This window comes from Lithobates pipiens, unplaced genomic scaffold, assembly GCF_037356315.1.
Source record: "Lithobates pipiens isolate NorthernLeopardFrog02 unplaced genomic scaffold, aLitPip1_a1.2 Scaffold_10, whole genome shotgun sequence".
Lineage (NCBI taxonomy): Eukaryota > Metazoa > Chordata > Amphibia > Anura > Ranidae > Lithobates > Lithobates pipiens.
The window spans coordinates 161,437,993-161,458,542 of NW_027507686.1; the positions used below are offsets into that span (position 1 = coordinate 161,437,993).

General features: G+C 44.0%; 1 protein-coding gene across 1 annotated transcript in view; it reads right to left on the bottom strand.

Annotated features, from left to right (window-relative positions):
* Positions 1-267: 267 nt before the first annotated feature.
* The window catches only part of CAPN1 (calpain 1), a 129,061-nt gene continuing 108,778 nt past the window's right edge, over positions 268-20,550 (bottom strand). The window contains exons 18-22 of the mRNA XM_077458751.1: positions 11,693-11,761; positions 10,409-10,487; positions 10,204-10,320; positions 6,202-6,260; positions 268-803 (exon numbers count right to left, since the gene is read on the bottom strand). Coding sequence (XP_077314877.1) covers positions 777-803; positions 6,202-6,260; positions 10,204-10,320; positions 10,409-10,487; positions 11,693-11,761 — 351 coding nt within the window. The 3' untranslated portion in view covers positions 268-776. The remainder of the gene's footprint in view (positions 804-6,201; positions 6,261-10,203; positions 10,321-10,408; positions 10,488-11,692; positions 11,762-20,550) is intronic.

Here is a 20,550-nt window from a genome sequence, read left to right on the forward strand (position 1 = left end):
CACTGGATTCATACACTTGTATGTTCATTCGTGTCTATTTTACTAAATCTTATTCTAGCTTGGCATGATTCACTGGCACAATGAAAGGCACTATTCATAAAACCCAGAACACAAAATTCCTTAAGTACTATTGTTCAGTACATTGACTTTGTTGTCAATGTAACCCTAATATACACTTATAAAGAGCTCATATACTCATCCATTAATGACAATCTGGCTTTTGTGAATAATCAAGTGGGAACCGGACATGGTAATGATAGCATGATATTCATTAAAGAAAGAGAGGCTTTATTTATTAATAGAAAATTCTGTATTGATAAAGCAATGCAGCACTTAGTAACACTTTATATACAGTTTACAAGTATTGCTCATGTCTAAAGCCATTTTCGTAACAGAATGTTCTTTATTTTGGCATTTAAAATTCAGTACAAAACCAAAAAGAATGACTTATTATTATAATATTTTATAACTGGCTACAGTATCTGAGGGGCAGCTGTATATTGGCATCACTCTGACTGATGGCATGATTTCTTTACTACATGTTTGAGAACTGGAAGGATGTTGAGATTAAGACAAGCAGAAAACAAAAGAAAGTTGATAAACATAGAATGGATGCTATACACAGGGAAGGTCACGCAAGAGCAGATGCAGGAGAGGGTCCTCCAAGAGACAGGTCCTCCTTGTATTGCTTTGGCACAGGGGCAGCGAGTGAGAAGGCACTTGCAGTCGGTTATAGGAGCTTTTAGGGATCCAGCCCATGCAGAGCAAAAGTTTCACTATGCAAACATAGTCATCTGGAGCCACTGTAAATGAAAAAAAGAGACAACAGTTGAGGGTAATTCAAACAGGAGCTTTATGCATATTCGTAGATGGACAGGTCTGAATTATATCAGGTTTTATTTCCGAAACATTATATTTTAATAGGAAGTATAGTATATATTTAATTAGCATATATTTTGATTCATTATTGCAGCATTTGCAGTATATTTTATCAACTTTTCTATTTATGCAGCAATTTGTAGATTAGCCACTAGACAGTGTGTATAATATCTACCTCAATGCCTGCCAGCTGAATAGCCAATGAAATCAGCCACACTGGGAGTTCATTGTTTTCAATGAGTCTGCTAACACATTGAAGTTGATTTACAATAGGGTAGAGGCAGATCATGGTAAAAAAAAGTGAACCCCTGTTTACTGTGACTATCATAAAAACAACAAAAACAGGATTTTTTTTCCACATAACTAGAACAGACCTGTTTCTTACTCTCTTAGGTAAAGATACAGTCTCTGTTCTTTTGGTAAATCAACCTCACATACTTGCATTGTGGGAAGGTATACTGTAGTGTTGATTTACTAAGATTGGAGTGCAAAATCTGGTACATTTGTGCATGCTGCTGTGTATGGTAGACAATCAGCTTCTAACTTCAGCTTGTTCAATAAAGCTCTGACCAAAAAAAAAAACAAAAAAAAAAAAAAAAACTGGAAACCGATTGGTTTCTATGCAGAGCTGTACCAAAGAGTGTGTGAAGCTGACACGTAACTGAAAGAGGAGAGAGAGAGAGAGAGGGAGGATCTGTCAGAATTGAGCTTGATGTCGGGGGTGGGCGGGACCCAGCAGCTATCAAACACCAGCCAATGGGATGGGATCTGGGTGGGCCGCTATGTGTATGTGGCCCTGCCCCTTTTCTTAAGCAGCCCAATCATTGGCTGGTGTGTGATAGCTGCTGGGTGGCCCACCCACTCCTCTTTCCGATCTGTTACTTGTCAGTTTCACACACAGTTACACTCAGTGCCATCTGTCAGTGCCATCCACCAGTGCCAACCAGTACCATCTGCCAGTGACAACCACTGCCACCTGCCACTGCCAATAGTGCCACCTGCCAGTTCCAAACCAGTGCCACCTGCCAATGCCAACCAGTGCCACTGCCAGTTCCAATCAGTGCCATGTGCCAGCACCACCTGCCAGTGCCAACCAGTGCCATCTGTCAGTTCCAAACCGGTGCCACCAACCAGTGCCATTTGTCAGTTCCAAACCAGTGCCAACCAGTGCCACCTGCCAGTGCCGTCTGCCAGTGCCATCTGTCAGTTCCAAACCAGTGCCAGCCAATGTCACCTGCCACCTGCCAGAGCCAACCAGTGCCATCTGTACTGAGGACATCAAGTGTGTGGTAGAGTGACAGGAGCAAGCAGGGAGGAGGGGAGTGGTTGAATTTTTTTTTTTTATCGGCCTAAAATATTGGTCACAAAAATCAGCATCATATATCAGCCATCAGCCACCCTAATTTCTAAATATCAGCATTGGCCAGAGAAAAACCCATATCGCTCAACCTCTAATTCATATCCCTTGAAATTTTGAAAATTGTGTCATGTTACAACCAAAAATGTAAATGTATTTTATTGGGATTTTAAATGTGTGGTGTACATTTTTATTCAGCCCCCCTGAGTCAATACTTTGTAGAACCACCTTTCGCTGCAATTACAGCTGCAAGTCTTTTTGGGTATGTCTCTACTAGCTTTGCACATCTAGAGACTGACATTTTTGCCCATTCTTCTTTGCAAAATAGCTCAATCTCTGTCAGATTGGATGGAGAGCGTCTGTGAATAGCACTTTTCAAGTCTTGCCACAGATTCTCAATTGCATTTAGGTCTGGACTTTGACTGGGCCATTCTAGCACATGAATATGCTTTGATCTATACCATTCCATTGTAGCTCTGGCTGTATGTTTAGGGTTGTTGTCATGTTGGAATTTGAACCTCTGCCCCAGTCTCAAGTTTTTTTTGTAGACTAAAGCCCCGTACACACGAGAGGACTTATGTCCGACAGACTTCCGAAGGAGTTTCGTCGGAGTTCTGCTGGAATTCCGACGGAGTTCTGACAGACTTTTCGGCTGAGCGGACTTGGCCACACACAATCACACTAAACTCCGACGGATTCGAACGTGATGACGTACGACTGGATTCGAATAAGGAAGTTCATAGCCAGTAGCCAATAGCTGCCCTAGCGTCGGTTTTAGTCCGTCGGAATAGCATACACACGAGCGAATTTTTCGAAGGGACCGGGTCCGGCGGAGTTCCTTCGGAAAAATTTGAAGCATGTTCCATATTCTAAAGTCCTTCGGACTTTGGCGAGTCAAAAGTCCGTTGCAGCCCACACACGATCGAATAGTCTGACAGACTCAGTCCGTCGGACTTTGGATGTTGAAAAGTCCGCTCGTGTGTACGGGGCTTAACAGGTTTCTTCTAAGATTGCCCTGTATTTGGCTCCATCCATCTTCCCATCAACTCTGACCAGTTTCCCTGTCCCTGCTGAAGAAAAGCATCCCCACAACATGATGCTGCCACCATGTTTCATGGTGAGGATGGTGTGTTCAGGGTGATGTGCAGTGTTAGTTTTCTGCCACACATAGTGTTTTGCTTTTAGGCCAAAAAGCACCCTTCTTCCACATGTTTGCTGTGTCCCCCACATGGCTTCTTGCAAACTGCAAACTGGATTTTCTATGGCTTTCTTTCAACAATGGCTTTCTTCTTGCCACTCTTACATAAAGGCCAGATTTGTGAAGTGCATGACTAATAGGTGTCCTGTGGACAGATTCTCTCACATGACCTGTGGATCTCTGAAGCCCCTCCAGAGTTACCATGGGCCTCTTGGCAGCGTCTCTGATTAATGCTCTCCTTGCCCGGCCTGTCGGATTAGGTGGATGGCCATGTCTTGGTAGGTTTGCAGTTGTGCCATACTCTTTCCATTTTTGGATGATGGATTGAACTGTACTCTATGAAATGTTTAAAGCTTAAAGGATATTTTTTTTTTAATCTAGCCCTAATTTTAAATTTCTCCACAACTTTATTCCTGACCTGTCTGGTGTGCTTCTTGGCCTTCATGATGCTGTATATTCACTAAGGTTCTCTAACAAACCTCTGAGGGCTTCGCAGAACAGCTGTATTTATACTGAGATTAAATTACAGACAGGTGAACTCTATTTACTAATTAGGCGACTTCTGAAGGCAATTGGTTTCAATAGATTTTAGTTAGGGGTATCAGAGTATCAGGGCTGAATACAAATGCATCCCACACTTTTTAGATATTTATTTGTAAAAAATTTGGAAAACCATTTATCATTTTCCTTCCACGTCACAATTATTTGCCACTTTGTGTTGGTCTATCACATAAAATCCTCAATAAAATACATTTACGTTTTTGGTTGTAACATGATAAAAATTTGGAAAATTTCAAGGGGTATGAATACTTTTTCAAGGCACTGTATATGGAACACAGATTAAATGCAGGGTCTGCATATACTATTAGCAAACATGGCAAGACCATGTACATGCACTGTATATATTTACTGACTAAACATAGGAACAAAGTGTCTTTTAACCGCTTGTCAACTGTATACTGTATATATACGGCGGCAAGGCGGCTCTCCTGCGCAGGATCATGTACCTTGTATGTGATCCTGCACTTCCGGGTCTGGAGCGCGCAACGCCCGTGACCTGCTCTTGCTGTGACAGGACACAGCGGGAGCCAATCAGTGGGTCCGGCCGACTCAATGTCCTCCGGGACCCACCGATCAATCGGGACAGAAGCAGACTGCCGTTCTGTCAGTAGGGAAGGTAGTGATTCTGTGTTTCTGCAAAGCAGGAACACAGATCTCTACCTTCCCTTAATACAAACACCTCCCACACAGTACCCAAGCACATTTTAGGCACATATTTAACCCTTTGATCACCCCTGATGTTAACACCTTCCCAGCCAGTGTCATTAATACAGTGACAGTGCATATTTTTAGCACTGATCACTGTATAAGTGTCACTGGTTCTCAAAAAAGTATCAGTTAGTGTCCGATTTGTCTGCCGCAATATCACAGTCCCACTATAGGTCACTGGTCACCGCCATTAATAGTTAAAAAAAATAAAAATAAATCCATATAACCCATAGTTTGTAGATGCTATAACTTTTACACAAATCAATCAATATACGCTTATTGGGATTTTTTTTTACCAAGAATATGTAGAATACATATTGGTCTAAACTTATGAAGAAATTACATTTTTTTAATTTCTTTTTTGATATGTTTTTAGCAGGAAAATTTTTATTTTTCAAAATTGGAAAATGTTGTTTATAGAACAAAAAATTAAAATTGCAGAGGATTCTGGATACAGCATCGCACAACTGCGCAATTATCAATTAAAATAACAGTACTGTATCGCACAAAATGGTCTGGTCATGAAGGGGTAAGTCTTCTGGAGCTGATGTGGTTAAAAGAATAACATATTGATAAGATTATTTACATTAAGGTGATTCTACTACACAAAAGTAATGGAAAACAAACTTCCTTTAAAGTGGGCTTTGCTAACAAGCAAAATGTGGGCACTTCCCGCTAGTATTAAAACTTGCACTTTTTTTTATTTGCTAGTGAAGTTGCCCATCATAGTGATGAGCCAACAGGCAAATGGGGGGGCCCAATGGCAAACTCCAAAACTACCCAGAGGTGTCAAGAGGTTGCCTGTCAGAGCCTGTCTGATATTTGGCAATAATAGGTTTAAGAGGCTGTTGTATTTGCATAAATAGCTAATACAAAGGTAGCACTTAAATGACTAACATTGTGAATTTATCGATTGCTACAAAATATAAAACTCTGCTACTGCTAGTACAGTCTTAAAGGATAAGTTACATTTTTGGATAAAAATAGCAAATGCATTTTTTTTTTGCAGGTGGCCTGATTATCAGTGCGGCCCCAACAGTGCCCAGCAATGCTGCTTTCAGTGCCCATCAGTGCTGCATATTAGTGCCTCCTCATTGGTGCCCATCAGTGCAGCCTCATCAGTGAAGGAGAAAAATTACTTATTTACAAAATTTTACAACAGAAACTAAGAAAAAATAAATTTTTCCAAATATTCTGTCTTTTTTTAGCAAAAAATTAAAAACCCAGTGGTGATTAAATACCACCACAACAAAGCTCTATCTGTTTTGTTTGGGTACAGTGTTGCATGACTGCGCAATTGTCATTCAAAGTGCAACAGCGCTGAAAATTGGTCTGGGCAGGAAGGGGGGGGGGGGTAAAGTGCCCAGTAGACATGTAGTTAAAATAGCTTTACAATGATCCAATAATAAGAAAGTAAAGAAAAATGATACGAATGAAGAGCATAGAATGGCTTGAAATAAATATGAATGAAAAGGTTTTGTATAATTCAAGAACTTACAGTGAAAAGGGTGAAGTTGATGACACCATCTTTGTCTGTATCCATGTTTTGGAAGAATCCTGAGAAAAGAAAGCATATTGTTGTTCTAATATAAAAGTCATTCAGGAATCTCTAGAGAATGTAGCATTTAGAGTCCAGACACTTTAATTTGCACAAATACCTATAAGGTTTATTCTTTAAAAGGAGAAGTCCATCCTGAGCTTGTTTGGCTGGGCTTCTCATATGGATCACAGGAGTGCAATTAGTTTTGCACTCCTGTGACCTGTTTTCAGCAGAGAGTGGTCTGAAGTCCACTCTCTGCTGTTGTCACATAGATCAGTCCAGGCATAGCATCATCCCAACTCTGGGAGCCTGGATCCGCCAGGTGCCTGGACTGATGGCCGTCTCAGCCTCACAGCAAGCCACTGGGACGGTTGCTCACCTCCCCTCCCCTCCGCAGCTCAGCGGTCCAGTGAGCGAAGAGGAGCAGAGCAGGAGAGCTGCTGATTAACAGGCAGCAGCTCTCCGCTCGGGAGCCGAGAAAACCGAGCCATCAGCGATGTTAGATGGCTCGGTTCTCAGTGCAGAGGCGGCGGGGGACGGATGCAGGATCGGGCCAATGCTGCATCCACCTAGGTAAGTATGATTATGGGGGAAAAAAATTCCCATACTTCTCTTTTAAGGAGTCACATCCGTCAATGATACTTTCTAAAGAATAACAGTCATTTCATTTTTGTACATGTAAAGTGAAAGAATAGAAGCGACAAGCCATAAGGATCCACCAAGTATATATATTATATATATATATATATATAAATTTATTAATTTTTTTCTCAATAAGAGATTCTATCAAGAAGTGAGAGTCAACTTGTTTTGGGGGTTATACATAAGAACATAACTTCTATTTCACTGGGGCTTAAGTATAATAAAAAACAGGGCAGTTGGTAATTCTGTTGGTCACATGTATAAATGAATACATCCCATTAAATTATAAAAATAAATAGAATAAAATAAAAATAGCACAAGCAAAAAAAGGTAATTAATCTGCAGAATTGATATAAGTCCACTGAATAAAAAAAACATAAGCCAATAAGTACATAAAATAATGTATAACTACTGGATTTGTAAAAACGGTCTACAAAACATATATTTTAAGTTAATAGGTATGTAAAATGTATACTATATTAAATAATGGAAAAATAAAAAATACAATCATGACTAAAAATCAACAGTCTCATCATGATGTTTTTAAATTTCTTTATTAACCACTTCCCGACCGGCGCACAACGATGTACGTTGGCAGAATGGCACGGCAGGCAAATTGGCGTACAGGTACATCCATTTGTAATTGCCGCCCTGCCATCGTGCGCACACCGCCGGTGGCACCCACACGTGTCGGTCAGGACCCCTGCAAGTCTGGTCGCGGGTCCCGTGGACTTGATCACTGCGGGGATACCCGGGATCGTCTCACGGGAAGGCTGAACGGGGAGATGCCGATGTAAACAGCATCTCCCCGTTCTGCCTAGCAACAAGTGACACTGATTTCTGCTCCCTGGGATTGGAACAGAGATCAGTGTTCACTAACACACAGCCCAGCCCCCAACAGTTAGTAACACGCCCCTAGAACACACTTAACCCCTACACTGGCACCCCCTGGTTAACCCCTTCACTAACAGTGTCATTTACACAGGAATCAGTGCATTTGTATAGCACTGATTGCTGTATAAATGACAATGGCCCCAAAAATGATACTGATTATGGTTGTAGTCCTATTGCGTTCCATTTGACATAATTTTCAGTGGTTTAAGCTGACAGTCTTTTCATCCGGAAGGTGTTGGACACTTCTTATTTGAAAGTTTCCCGACAGTGGCAGTGCGCAGGCAAGGTTTTGAGTGCAGCGCTGGACGTTGCATTCCATTCACCGCTTCCGTTTGTTTACTCCTCCTCCCGGAAGTGGTTTATTGTATGTATCAGATGCCGCGTTCCACTGACCAATTCCGGTTTCTGTTATCCTCTTTCTCTGGAAGCAACCACTGGTCACTCCCTACCTCATAGGCAGATTAAGTAATATCTAGATTACTATTGGACTGACTTGTTTGTTCTGGGCCACCCCCAAAAGGTCATTGATATTTAGTATAGAAATAATCAGACTGCACATTCCCTGGTGCCCATTTGAACCTACATTGCATACAGATACTGGGTTGTGAGTAAAATACAGCACCTGACATTCATATTGGGTTTATTATATATTAAGCATGCTTGCATCATATAGCCATGCCTCTGATGATATCTCTCTTGGATGAAATATGTAAGGCTGGCTGATGCAAGTCTGCTGATGATCGTGGAATCTTCATTATATCTTTTTTAAACGCTCGTTTGTGACTTCATTACTGAAAGTGCACTACAATAAAATTCTGTGTTTGTCCTTTACTGGCTTCACTATGTTTTTTTTTGCTTTGCATGTTACATATAAACATTGGACTGCTGTAACTTGGAGTTATACTGGTACTTCTTGGATTTTATTGCACTTGATATGGGAGAGTGAGACTTATCATAGTCGGCCATTTCCTGGATATCATTAAAATACCTGGTGAAGAGTGTGAACTACATGTTCCTAGGAATTATTATTGATGCCTATTGCTATCTGATAAGCAGATTTGATACACCTGGGTGTTGTGTGCCCCTTTCTGCATGTTTCTGAAGCGTTGGAAGCCTTCTCTCACTACTATATGAGGTTTACAGTTTTTTCTTCAACTAATGAACTTTAATTCTAATAAGCGCTGTACTTCAGTACTTTATATATGTATGGGCGTACAATTGTGCCTCGTGCACTGCTATAGATTATGTTAAATGGAAAAAAGTTAGAATTAGCACAATCTACTTTTTTTTTTTTTTTTATGAACTTATGCATTTATATATTTATGTGCTTAGGAGGAAAACATTTTTTTTAATATATACACAAACTATATTGTCAAAAGTATAGGGACGCCTGCCTTTACATGCACATGAACTTTAATGGCATCCCAGCCTTCGTCTGTAAGGTTCAATATTGATTTGGCCCACCCTTTGCAGCTATGGAAGATGCACTTATGGAAGAATGGCCAGCCTTCCCAGAAGAGCTGAAGCTGTTATAGCTACAAAGGGTGGGCCAACTCAATATTGAACCCTACGGACTAAGACTGGGATGCCACTAAAGTTCATGTGCATGTAAAGGCAGGCTTCCCAATGCTTTTGACAATATAGTGTGTGTATATATATATATATATATATACATACACAAACACACACACACACACACACATATATATATATACATACACACAGAATAGACTATTGTATTACATTTCAGCCCTGTAATGCTTTGGCTGTCACCTTTTGATAGACTTTCATTGTGACAAATAAAAAAAAAATCCTACAGCTTTATGCTTTCATCCTTTACACAAAATTAATCTCCCAAGGACCCTCCAAGAATCCCACCCAATATTAGAGAGCTGCCACACTTTAGCAATCATTCAATTTATTCAGACACTCTACCAGGCTTGAAGCCCAGCAATTCATAGCTCCAACTCTGGAATAACTCAGTTTTTGTAGAAAACCTAAAATCCCTACGGGAAACTTTATCTAAGAGAAACATTGTCTCATTTCTAGTCTGTCAAAATTCTAATTGCTTGACTTCATGAAGACCTACTGGCTTCAATGCTTCGAGTCATGGACACAGCACAAGCATGCATATTTGCCTTGGGTCAGTGCCTTAGAAAGCGCTGTAGCCAATAGGTCAGCAAAATAGCCAGGAAACTAGCAAAACAGAAAGACATTAGTCAGCAATGGCCTCCTCTTTAATTTAGTGTATACATGACCACATAGAAATCCTCTGCTACAGATTCTTGTGTGTTCAAAAAATTAAGAAAACATGCAACAGAATGAGCGAATACAGCATATAAATCCTAGAATAGGTATCTGGGTACTGGATAAGTAAATAATTGTATAATGTATTACAATGCCTGAAATAAGGATTACACTTACTGAACATGGTCTCCAGTCTGATCAGACAACACACAAAGCTATCGAAATTCACAGACAGATCAGGCTCAGAATATCTGGTGATAATCAGCTGATGCAGGGTGTTGCTCAGTTTGAAACCTGGGGGAAACAGTATATAAAATAAATTTACGTACAGACATTATATATCAAGCATAACAACTAACATACAATATACTGAGCAACCGACCTGCAGACTCCACTGCCAGACGCATTTCATAGGCATTCATGCTTCCTGATTTGTCCATGTCAAACTTTCTGAAAACAGTCTACAAAACAAATAGAAGTATTCAGCGTATTATTAGTTATTAAACTGTTGACCAAAATGAACTCAGTGATGTTCTAGTTTTTATTTAAATAGTTTTGGATAAAGCTGGGAAGATACACAGCCTCTGTTAAATTTTGAATGCTGCTGTCTGGCAATTTCTCATCACTCTCACCTATTGATCAGTATCATTGGGACAAGATGACAAAGACAACAAGCAGACACTGACAGTCATAAAAAAACAAAAAAACAAAGATCATCAGTCCTCTCTATGGAAAGTTATACACAATGGGGATGAAGCAACAATAACCTCATGGGGGTCCTAAGCCTTTTCTGTTCCCCAAACATGTTTTCTCTGGACACACTAAACTAAACACACTAAACAGATTAGTCCATCCAAAAAAAATGCTTATATTTTTGATAGATGCAGAAGAGTCACGTTAAAAGAAATTGTATATATGTCAGGTGCTCTGCCAGAGATGCTTGTTTTGAGTTCCTAGAGCTGCCCAACTGCAAATCTCTGTAGAATGTTTTCTTCATTTTATATTGTAGAACAGTGGTCTCCAAACTTCCTATACAAAGGTCCAGTTTACTACCCTTCAGACTTTAGGGGGCTGGACTGTGGCCATTGGGAGTAAAACATTTCCGGCAGTAAAAAATGCCCCATCATTGGTGTCATTGGGAGGAATTATGCCCCATCATTGGCGTCTTTGATAGGAATTGTGCCCCACCATTGATGTCACTGTGCCCCATTGTTGATATCATTGGTGTTTGTGGGCACCATTGTTGATGTCATTGGGAGGAACTGTGCCCCTTTGTTGGTGTCAGTGAATGGAATAGTGCCCCAAGGGCTAGATCAAAGCAAGCAAAGGGCCAAATCCGGCCCCCGGGCCACAGTTTGGAAACCACTGTTGTAGAAGATAGAATGCAAGTAGAAGTAATCAAAGGTTGACAAAAACTGCCAAAACTCCAAGGTGGGTGGAAACAAAGACTGGAATTATAGCAGGAAGATCTTACCACTGGAGTCTTCAAAAGGTACAGTATGAAGAGAAATTTCATCCCATCAGTTAGCTCCTTATATCTCTAACATACTCCAGCAGCTAGAAAATCCTGCATCTCTGCCAACTCCTTCTGCAGTCTCCAAATAGACAGTATGAAATAACTTCTCAGTAAATACCCAAAAATAAAATATTAGTTTCCCAAACCTACCAGGTAATTTTTAATTTTATTCCACAGGACATTAAACTCCAACATTCCTAGTTTTCCATTCCCATCTTTCTGTGGTACAAGTTAAGGACAACACTCCACACCTGAGACATCTATGTTCACAGAATCCTGCCCAGTGGCAATTTTTCTTTGCCATCTAAAGCGGTTATTAAAAACTTTGACGAACCATGGCAATGCTATCAGTTATTTGATCATAGAGAATGGTGCATGGTTAATAATATTCCTTACAGAGGAACCACAGGGCAGCGCAAAAGAGATGATGAAAATGCAGTAACCGCTAAGCCTTCTCCAGTAAACTAAAATTTGATTGGTTGATGTGGGGGTCCACCCACTGTACATCCTGGATGACATTTGTACTGATTATAAAATAAAGTCTGCAATTGCATTAAATAATCTTGATCTACAGAAGATACTGGAGGGTTATCAATATATAAAAGAGCACAAATGATTACATGCCTCGAAATTATCAATGCCTGAGGCCGCGTACACACGCGGGGACTGTTCGCCCAACTTTGTCCGTCAAACAGTTTCGGCAAACAGTCCGCTCAAAATTAGCATGGACGGACATGGCCACACACGACGGACGAACAGTTTGCTGAAACCGTGCGCGATGACGTGAACGGCACGTACGACGGGACGAAAAATACGACGTCCTATACACTGCATTATAACTTTCGGCGTGAAAATCCTTTCTGAGCATGCGCGAAACTTTGTTTGACGAACAAGCCTACACACGCGGGGACTGTCCGCTGAAACAAGGTTTCAGCGGACAGTTTTTCGGAATTTCCGAAAAACCTTGTTCAGCGGACTGTTCGCTGAAACTGTCCGCTGAAAGCCCACACACGAGCGGACTGTCCGCTGAAACTTGGTTTCAGCGGACAGTTTCAGCGAACAGTCCCCGCGTGTGTACGTGGCCTAAGACCCCTTTCACACTGACAGCAGGCCGCGTTAGCAGAAAAGCACCGCTAGTTTTAGTGGTGGTTTTAACCCCCACTAGAGGCCGAAGAAAGGTTTAAAAGCACCTGAAAAGTGGCGATTCGGCAGCGCTGCCCATTTATTTCAATGGGCAGGGGCGGTGAAGGAGCGGTGTATACTCCTCTACCGCTCCGAAGATGATGATTGCAAGACTTTTTATTAGGTCCTGCAAGCGCACCGCCCTAGTGTGAAAACATTCGGGCTCTCACTGGGGCTGCAGGGGAGGGCAGGGGAGGCATTTTTCAGGCTCTTTACAATTGCTATTTTTAGCCCAAAAATGCCTGAAAAATGCTCCAGTGTGAAAGGGGTCTAATACTTAATAGATCAGAGTAATAATAAATATACGTATGATGACTCAAAGGCTGCTTTCACACTAAGGTGCTTTACAGTTGCTATAGCGCTAAAAATAGCGCCTGTAAAGAGCCTCTCACTCTCAGTAGTGTTTTCAGCTCTTTCCACTTGCATGCTATTCCTCTGTGCTGGATTTCCTCAAGTGATGGTTGTTGCATCTGTATGATGATCCGACATACAAAAGGGGGTTGATTTGCCTGGTTACATGCTCTGATCAATTTGCAAATCTGTAAATGCAATTTATCTTTATTTTATTGATCAGATGGTGTTTTATCTGCGCTATCCAGCATGCTCTGCTTTTTTCTACTTCTAATCTCAGAGGGGTATAAGGCAATACATGTGATCTAGTATGAGGCTTTGTGTAAAGTAAGCAGATATGAGACACCGAGTGTAGGTATAAGGCATTGGGGTCCATTTACTAAAACTGGGGAGTGCAAAATCTGGTGTAGCTTTCATAAAAACCAATCATCTTCCAGTTTTTATTGTCAAAGCTTAATTGAACAAGCTGAAGTTAGAAGTTGATTGGCTACCATGCACAGCTGCACCAGATACTGGGAAGTGAGGTGTGTGCTGGAGTGCAGATCTCACTGGTGTCACAGATACTGGGAAGTGAGGTTTGTGCTGGAGTGGAGATCTCACTGGTGTCACAGATACTGGGAAGTAAAGTGTGTGCTGGAGTGTAGATCTCACTGGTGTCACAGATACTGGGAAGTGAGGTGTGTGCTGGAGTGGAGATCAAACTGGTGTCACAGATACTGGGAAGTGAGGTGTGTGCTGCAGTGGAGATCTCACTGGTGTCACAGATACTGGGAAGTGAGGTGTGTGCTGGAGTGGAGATCTCACCAGTGTCACAGATACTGGGAAGTGAGGTGTGTGCTGGAGTTCAGATCTCACTGGTGTCACAGATAATGGGAAGTGAGGTGTGTGCTGCAGTGGAGATCTCACTGGTGTCACAGATACTGGGAAGTGAGGTGTGTGCTGGAGTTCAGATCTCACTGGTGTCACAGATACTGGGAAGTGAGGTGTGTGATGGAGTTCAGATCTCACTGATGTCACAGATACTGGGAAGTGAGGTGTGTGCTGGAGTGGAGATCTAACTGGTGTCATAAATACTGGGAAGTGAGGTGTGTGCTGGAGTGGAGATCTCACTGGTGTCACAAATACTGGGAAGTGAGGTGTGTGCTGCAGTGGAGATCTCACTGGTGTCACAGATACTGGGAAGTGAGGTGTGTGCTGGAGTGGAGATCTCACCAGTGTCACAGATACTGGGAAGTGAGGTGTGTGCTGGAGTTCAGATCTCACTGGTGTCACAGATAATGGGAAGTGAGGTGTGTGCTGCAGTGGAGATCTCACTGGTGTCACAGATACTGGGAAGTGAGGTGTGTGCTGGAGTTCAGATCTCACTGGTGTCACAGATACTGGGAAGTGAGGTGTGTGATGGAGTTCAGATCTCACTGATGTCACAGATACTGGGAAGTGAGGTGTGTGCTGGAGTGGAGATCTAACTGGTGTCATAAATACTGGGAAGTGAGGTGTGTGCTGGAGTGGAGATCTCACTGGTGTCACAAATACTGGGAAGTGAGGTGTGTGGTGGAGTGTAGATCTCTCTGGTGTCACAGATACTGGGAAGTGAGGTGCGTGCTGGAGTTCAGATCTCACTGGTGTCACAGATAATGGGAAGTGAGGTGTGTGCTGCAGTGGAGATCTCACTAGTGTCACAGATACTGGGAAGTGAGGTGTGTGCTGGAGTTCAGATCTCACTGGTGTCACAGATACTGGGAAGTGAGGTGTGTGCTGGAGTGTAGATCTCACTGGTGTCACAGATACTGGGAAGTGAGGTGTGTGCTGGAGTTCAGATCTCACTGGTGTCACAGATACTGGGAAGTGAGGTGTGTGCTGGAGTGTAGATCTCACTGGTGTCACAGATACTGGGAAGTGAGGTGTGTGCTGGAGTTCAGATCTCACTGGTGTCACAGATACTGTGGAGAGAAGTGTGTTATGGAATGCAGATCTCATTAGAGGCATGGATACTGGGGAGTTATCTGTGTTGGGGGGAAATTCTCCACAAGTAAATGAATACCGGAAAGGCAGTTCTGTTTGATGCGCGATGCCACACACATCTAAGTAGTGGTTTGTGTTTGTGTTTGATAACTGCACGTTATATAGTGTAATCCATTTAAGAATAAATACATTTCAGGGTGACGAATGGAACAACTTAATGTTAGGATATGAAACGGAGTTCGAACAAGGTGATCGAGCAGAAAGGGAAATTTCAACTCTTTTTTACGAAATTTACTAAGGTGCTTGAGAAAAAATCAGCACTCTTCTGGCATATTAAATCTTTTGATAGGTATAGTAAAAACAAAATTAATCCTTTGGGCCTTCGGGTCCAGATCTTTCCCAGCATGGACCTCATTAGCAGTGAATGTAAGGCTGAATGGGAGGATAATTTAAAACTCTCTTTAAAAAGTTCTCAGCAAATGATGGCTATCCTCACTAGGGAGTATGATAGACAAATGGTACTCCTGGATATCGAGATTGATAACTTGGAGATGGCCCTCAAACCTTTTGCGCAACATGCCCGTTATTTGGACCTACGGGCAGAATTATACGATGGCCTGTCGACCCATAATCGGGACATTTTGCACAAAAAGGAATTGAAATTTTGGAGGGATAAAACGACCTTTTCGGAAGGGCGAGCGTATAGATGGAATACCAACACATCCAGCCAGAAAAGTGTTCTATCCAAGCAAAATGTCACTAATAATACAAATGTATTGAAACCTAAAAGTACATCTAGTAGCAACTCAAAGCCCAACATAACAAATAAAAGGCGGGGGAAGTCCAAAAGGAACCGTAATAACAGGGACTCACCTGAACATGACATAAAGAAATTTATCATTTATACCAAAGTAAAAGATAAATCAGACAATCAGCAAACCCCGAAGACAAGTATGAACGAGGCAAAAACTCAGGATGAGTTCTCGAATGTGCATTTGAATAGGTCGGCCACATTGATTGCCAAAAATTCAATGCACATAGAGGATGACCAAAACACTGTAGGACATCCACCAGAGATACGATATAACACTTTAAACGCCACGCGGGGACTTTCCTCCCCCTATTGAACAGGGGAACAGGAAACCTGGACGCCTATATCACACGGATTCTACCGAATCCTTCAGTGTGATTAATCTGTCTTCCTATGTACTGTCCCCGGCAGAGACTAATGTTCTATTACGTGGATTAACTTTTTGTCCCCAGAAAAACTTCAACACCTTTGGGGTGGTTACGGATATTCAACTTTTTGCACGCAGACTCCTTTTAAAGAGTCTGCAGGCGAAAGATAATACAACTACGGATGTTCCAGATTGGCCGAAATGTAGTATGAAAGAGTTTAGGGCCCTACGGGACCTAACACTCTTATTCCAAGAGAACAACACTCTGGATCTGATAGACCAAATAGATCTGGAATCTTTATTGGACAATGCCAACAAATCTACACAAAAACCCCAATCAATTCTGAAAAAACCCTCTGGCCAATTCCCTCCACTAAGTCTTAATCCAAGCATTGAAATATTTGTGAAACAAACGTTGAGGGATATTTCCAAACTCCCCTGTAAAAGATTGCACCCAAACAATCTAAATAATGAAGAATCTAAAGCCATCCAATTGTTATGTAATGACGTCAACATCATAATTAAACCCTCAGACAAGGGAGGTAATGTGGTTCTGATGGACAATGCGAATTATGTGAGTATGTGCCAGGACATATTGGATAATAAAGACTGGTACAAGACCATTCCAAGCAAACTAATACAATCCTATCACCACAAGTTTTATGATCTCATTGATGCAGCCCTGGAAACAGGAGGCATCACAAGAGACCAATATTCTTTTATCAACACCAAATTTCCAAGAGAGGCTACCTTATATTGCCTTCCTAAAATCCACAAATGCCAATCTCGACCACCGGTGACGACCTATCGTCTCAGGGAGAGGGGGGATGTCACGACCACTCTGACGTTTCGGCCAAACACAGGAGTCTTACCCGTCGGAACCCGTCGTGGAGAGTCCGTCGTTCCCCTTGGACGCGCGCTAAAGCGAACGAACGCTTTCGCGTCGACGCGAACGCGCACACACGCGCACGCAGGTCACGAACGGGTGTACGTGCAAGGGCGCGCTGACCCGTCGTACGTCCGTTTGGCGCCCTAAGGCCTTCTTTAGTCACTGGCTCCCTCCTACCCGTGCTGTCCAGTCTACAGCGTGTCCGTGATCTTGCTCCCAGTATCTGTACCCGTTACCTTGGTTCCTGATATCCGGCTTGTTCCTTGACCCTGATCCGTTGCTGCCTGCCTACGACCTCTGCTTGTCTGACCACGTCTCTGCCTCATCCTCTGTACCTTGCTGACCGATTCCTGCTGACCCGGCCTGTACCCGACTCCGCTGTTCCTGTTGCCTGTCTGAGTTCCTGTGTTACCGGACGTCTGTTCTCCAGCCAGTCTCCGCCCTTGTGCCTGCCCGCTACAGCCAAGCACCTCCTGCTCTGCCAACTTGCTGTCGGTGCCCAGCTGATCCTCCGGACCAGTACTACCTGCCAGGCACTTGTGCCCCCTGAGCTATTGAATACCTGTCTCCACCTCCAGGGGTTCTTTAACCAGGGGATACGAGGGGCCGCTCCCTGCATTCCAGGCTCAACTACTAGGTACGTGACAGTACTGGACAGCCATGTCCGAGCCTGCGCAGGGAGCCTCCCCCATGGACGAGCTCTGCCACCATCTGGCCGGCCTTACCCAGGCAGTTAAGAACCTTCAAGAGGGCTACGGTAGACTGGAGGAACAAATCCAGGCGCTATCCACCTCTGCACCAGTGGCTCCTGGGGTCCATGCCCCACCGTCAGTCGTGATGCTCCCACCTGAGCCCAGGGTCCCAACTCCGGAGCGATTCGCAGGAGACCGGAGCAAGTTCAGGGCGTTCCGCAACTCTTGCGAACTCTATTTCGCCCTACAACCCAGAACATTCTCTCTTGAAGCGACGAAAGTGGGATTTGTCATCTCCCTGCTAAGCAACGAACCCCAGGCCTGGGCACACCGTCTGTTGGAACGGAAGGACTCATCTTTAGACTCCATGGACATCTTCTTCCAGGCAATGTCCAGGCTCTATGAGGACCCCCAGTTAGCCGCAACTGCAGAAGCAGCCCTACATGCCCTGCAACAAGGTCGCAGACCTGTGGAGGACTACGTCTCAGAGTTCAGACGATGGAGTGCAGACACAGATTGGAACAACGCGGCCTTGCGGTACCAGTTCCGCACGGGTCTCTCCGAGGCTCTGAAGGACGAGCTGGCACGTGTGGGTGTTCCCGAGACACTGGAGGCCCTGATAGACGCTTCTATCCAGATTGACAGGCGTTTGAGGGAGCGCCGCCAAGAACGATCTTCCGCAACTTCCCGTCCGATTTGGATGCTACCACGGGTGCCTAGTCACCCAACCCCGCCTGCTCCAGTCGCATCCACATTGGACACCCCGGAGCCCATGCAGCTGGGGCTACTCCGCCCATCTTTGACTCCAGAAGAACGCCAGCGTCGTCGGGTCAACAATCTCTGCCTATACTGCGGAGAACCAGGGCACTTTGTTCGTTCCTGCCCAGCCAAGACGCGTAAGTGCCTCCTTGTCCCACCTGTTCCCTCACCTGTGTTGCCTGATAACATCTCCCATCTAGCTGTTCCTGTTCTCTTACAGCTTCCAGGAAGGACTGTCTCAACCCACGCGGTTATTGATTCCGGGGCATGCAGTGGCTTTGTAGATTCGTCCTTCGCCCGAAAGAACAGGATCCCTCTTAGACCAAGGGAGAAGGGGCTCTCGGTATACCTGGCCGACGGGTCTACCTTGGAATCAGGACCAGTAACCCAGGAGACCAGTCCTCTACCCGTTGTCATCGCCGGGACTCACCAAGAACTCCTTTGCCTAGATGTCATCCAGTCTCCTCTGTTCCCCATCATCCTAGGCATGCCCTGGTTGAAGGCACACAACCCACGCATTGATTGGGCCACCGGAGTAATTGAATTTTCCTCGGACTACTGCCACCGGCATTGTTGCCCGACCCCCAACGGGGACTCTTCTGTCCTTCTCTGTTTGGATTCTGATGAGGAAACCCGACAAGCCGTGCCTGAGCAATACCACGCTTTTCTGGACGTCTTCAGTAAGAAGGGAGCAGAAACTCTCCCGCCTCATAGGCCTTATGATTGCCCTATTGAACTGCTCCCGGGGGCGGAAATCCCCTTCGGAAGGATCTTCCCCCTATCCGAATCCGAGCTGAATACCCTAAAGACCTATTTGGACGATAATCTCGAAAAGGGGTTCATCCGACCTTCTACCTCCCCAGCCGGCGCTGGGATCTTCTTCGTGGAAAAGAAGGACCATTCTCTGCGCCCATGCGTGGATTATCGGGCGCTAAACAAGATCACCGTTAAAAATCGCTACCCTCTGCCATTAGTACCTGAACTTTTCCAGAGACTGGGTTCCGCTAAGCTGTTCACAAAACTGGATCTTCGGGGTGCCTACAACCTCGTCCGTATCAGAAAGGGCGACGAGTGGAAAACAGCCTTTCGTACCCGCTTCGGACACTACGAATACTTAGTGATGCCATTCGGGCTGTGTAACGCCCCGGCTACGTTCCAGCATTTTGTCAACGACATTTTTAGAGACTTTCTTGATTTGTTTGTGATTATTTACTTGGATGACATACTAATTTTTTCCTCCACTTTAGCCATCCACAGAGAACATGTCAAGAAGGTTCTGACCCGCCTCCGTTTCCACGGCCTGTATGCCAAGCCCGAAAAATGCGTTTTTGAAAAAGAGAGTATTCAGTTCCTCGGCCTGATTATCTCAGTTCGAGGGGTAGAGATGGATCCCCAGAAGATCTCTGCAATCCAGGACTGGCCTGCCCCCTCCGATAGGAAGGGAGTTCAGCGATTCGTGGGCTTCGCGAACTTTTATCGCAAGTTCATAAAAGGATTCTCCTCTATCATCGCCCCCATTACCGGGCTAACCAAGCAGGGCTCTAAGTTCCGCTGGACCCCTGAGGCACAAGAGGCCTTCAAGACCCTGAAGAAATTGTTCGTCTCAGCTTCAATCCTGAAGCACCCTGATCCCACTCTGCCGTATACCCTTGAAGTTGACGCTTCGGAAGTAGCAGTCGGAGCCATACTCTCCCAGAGGCAGGGACCCAAGTCCTTACTTCACCCAGTCGCCTTTTTCTCCCGCAAATTAGCTGAAGCCGAAAGAAATTACGACGTTGGTGATCGCGAGCTTTTAGCAATTAAGTCTGCACTTGAGGAGTGGCGCTATCTGCTAGAGGGGGCTATCCATCCAATTCTGGTCTATACGGACCACAAAAACTTAGAATACCTGAAGACAGCTAAAAGGTTGAAACCTCGTCAAGCCAGGTGGGCACTCTTTTTCTCGAGGTTCGTATTCCATATAACTTACCGTCCCGGATCCAAGAATACGAAGCC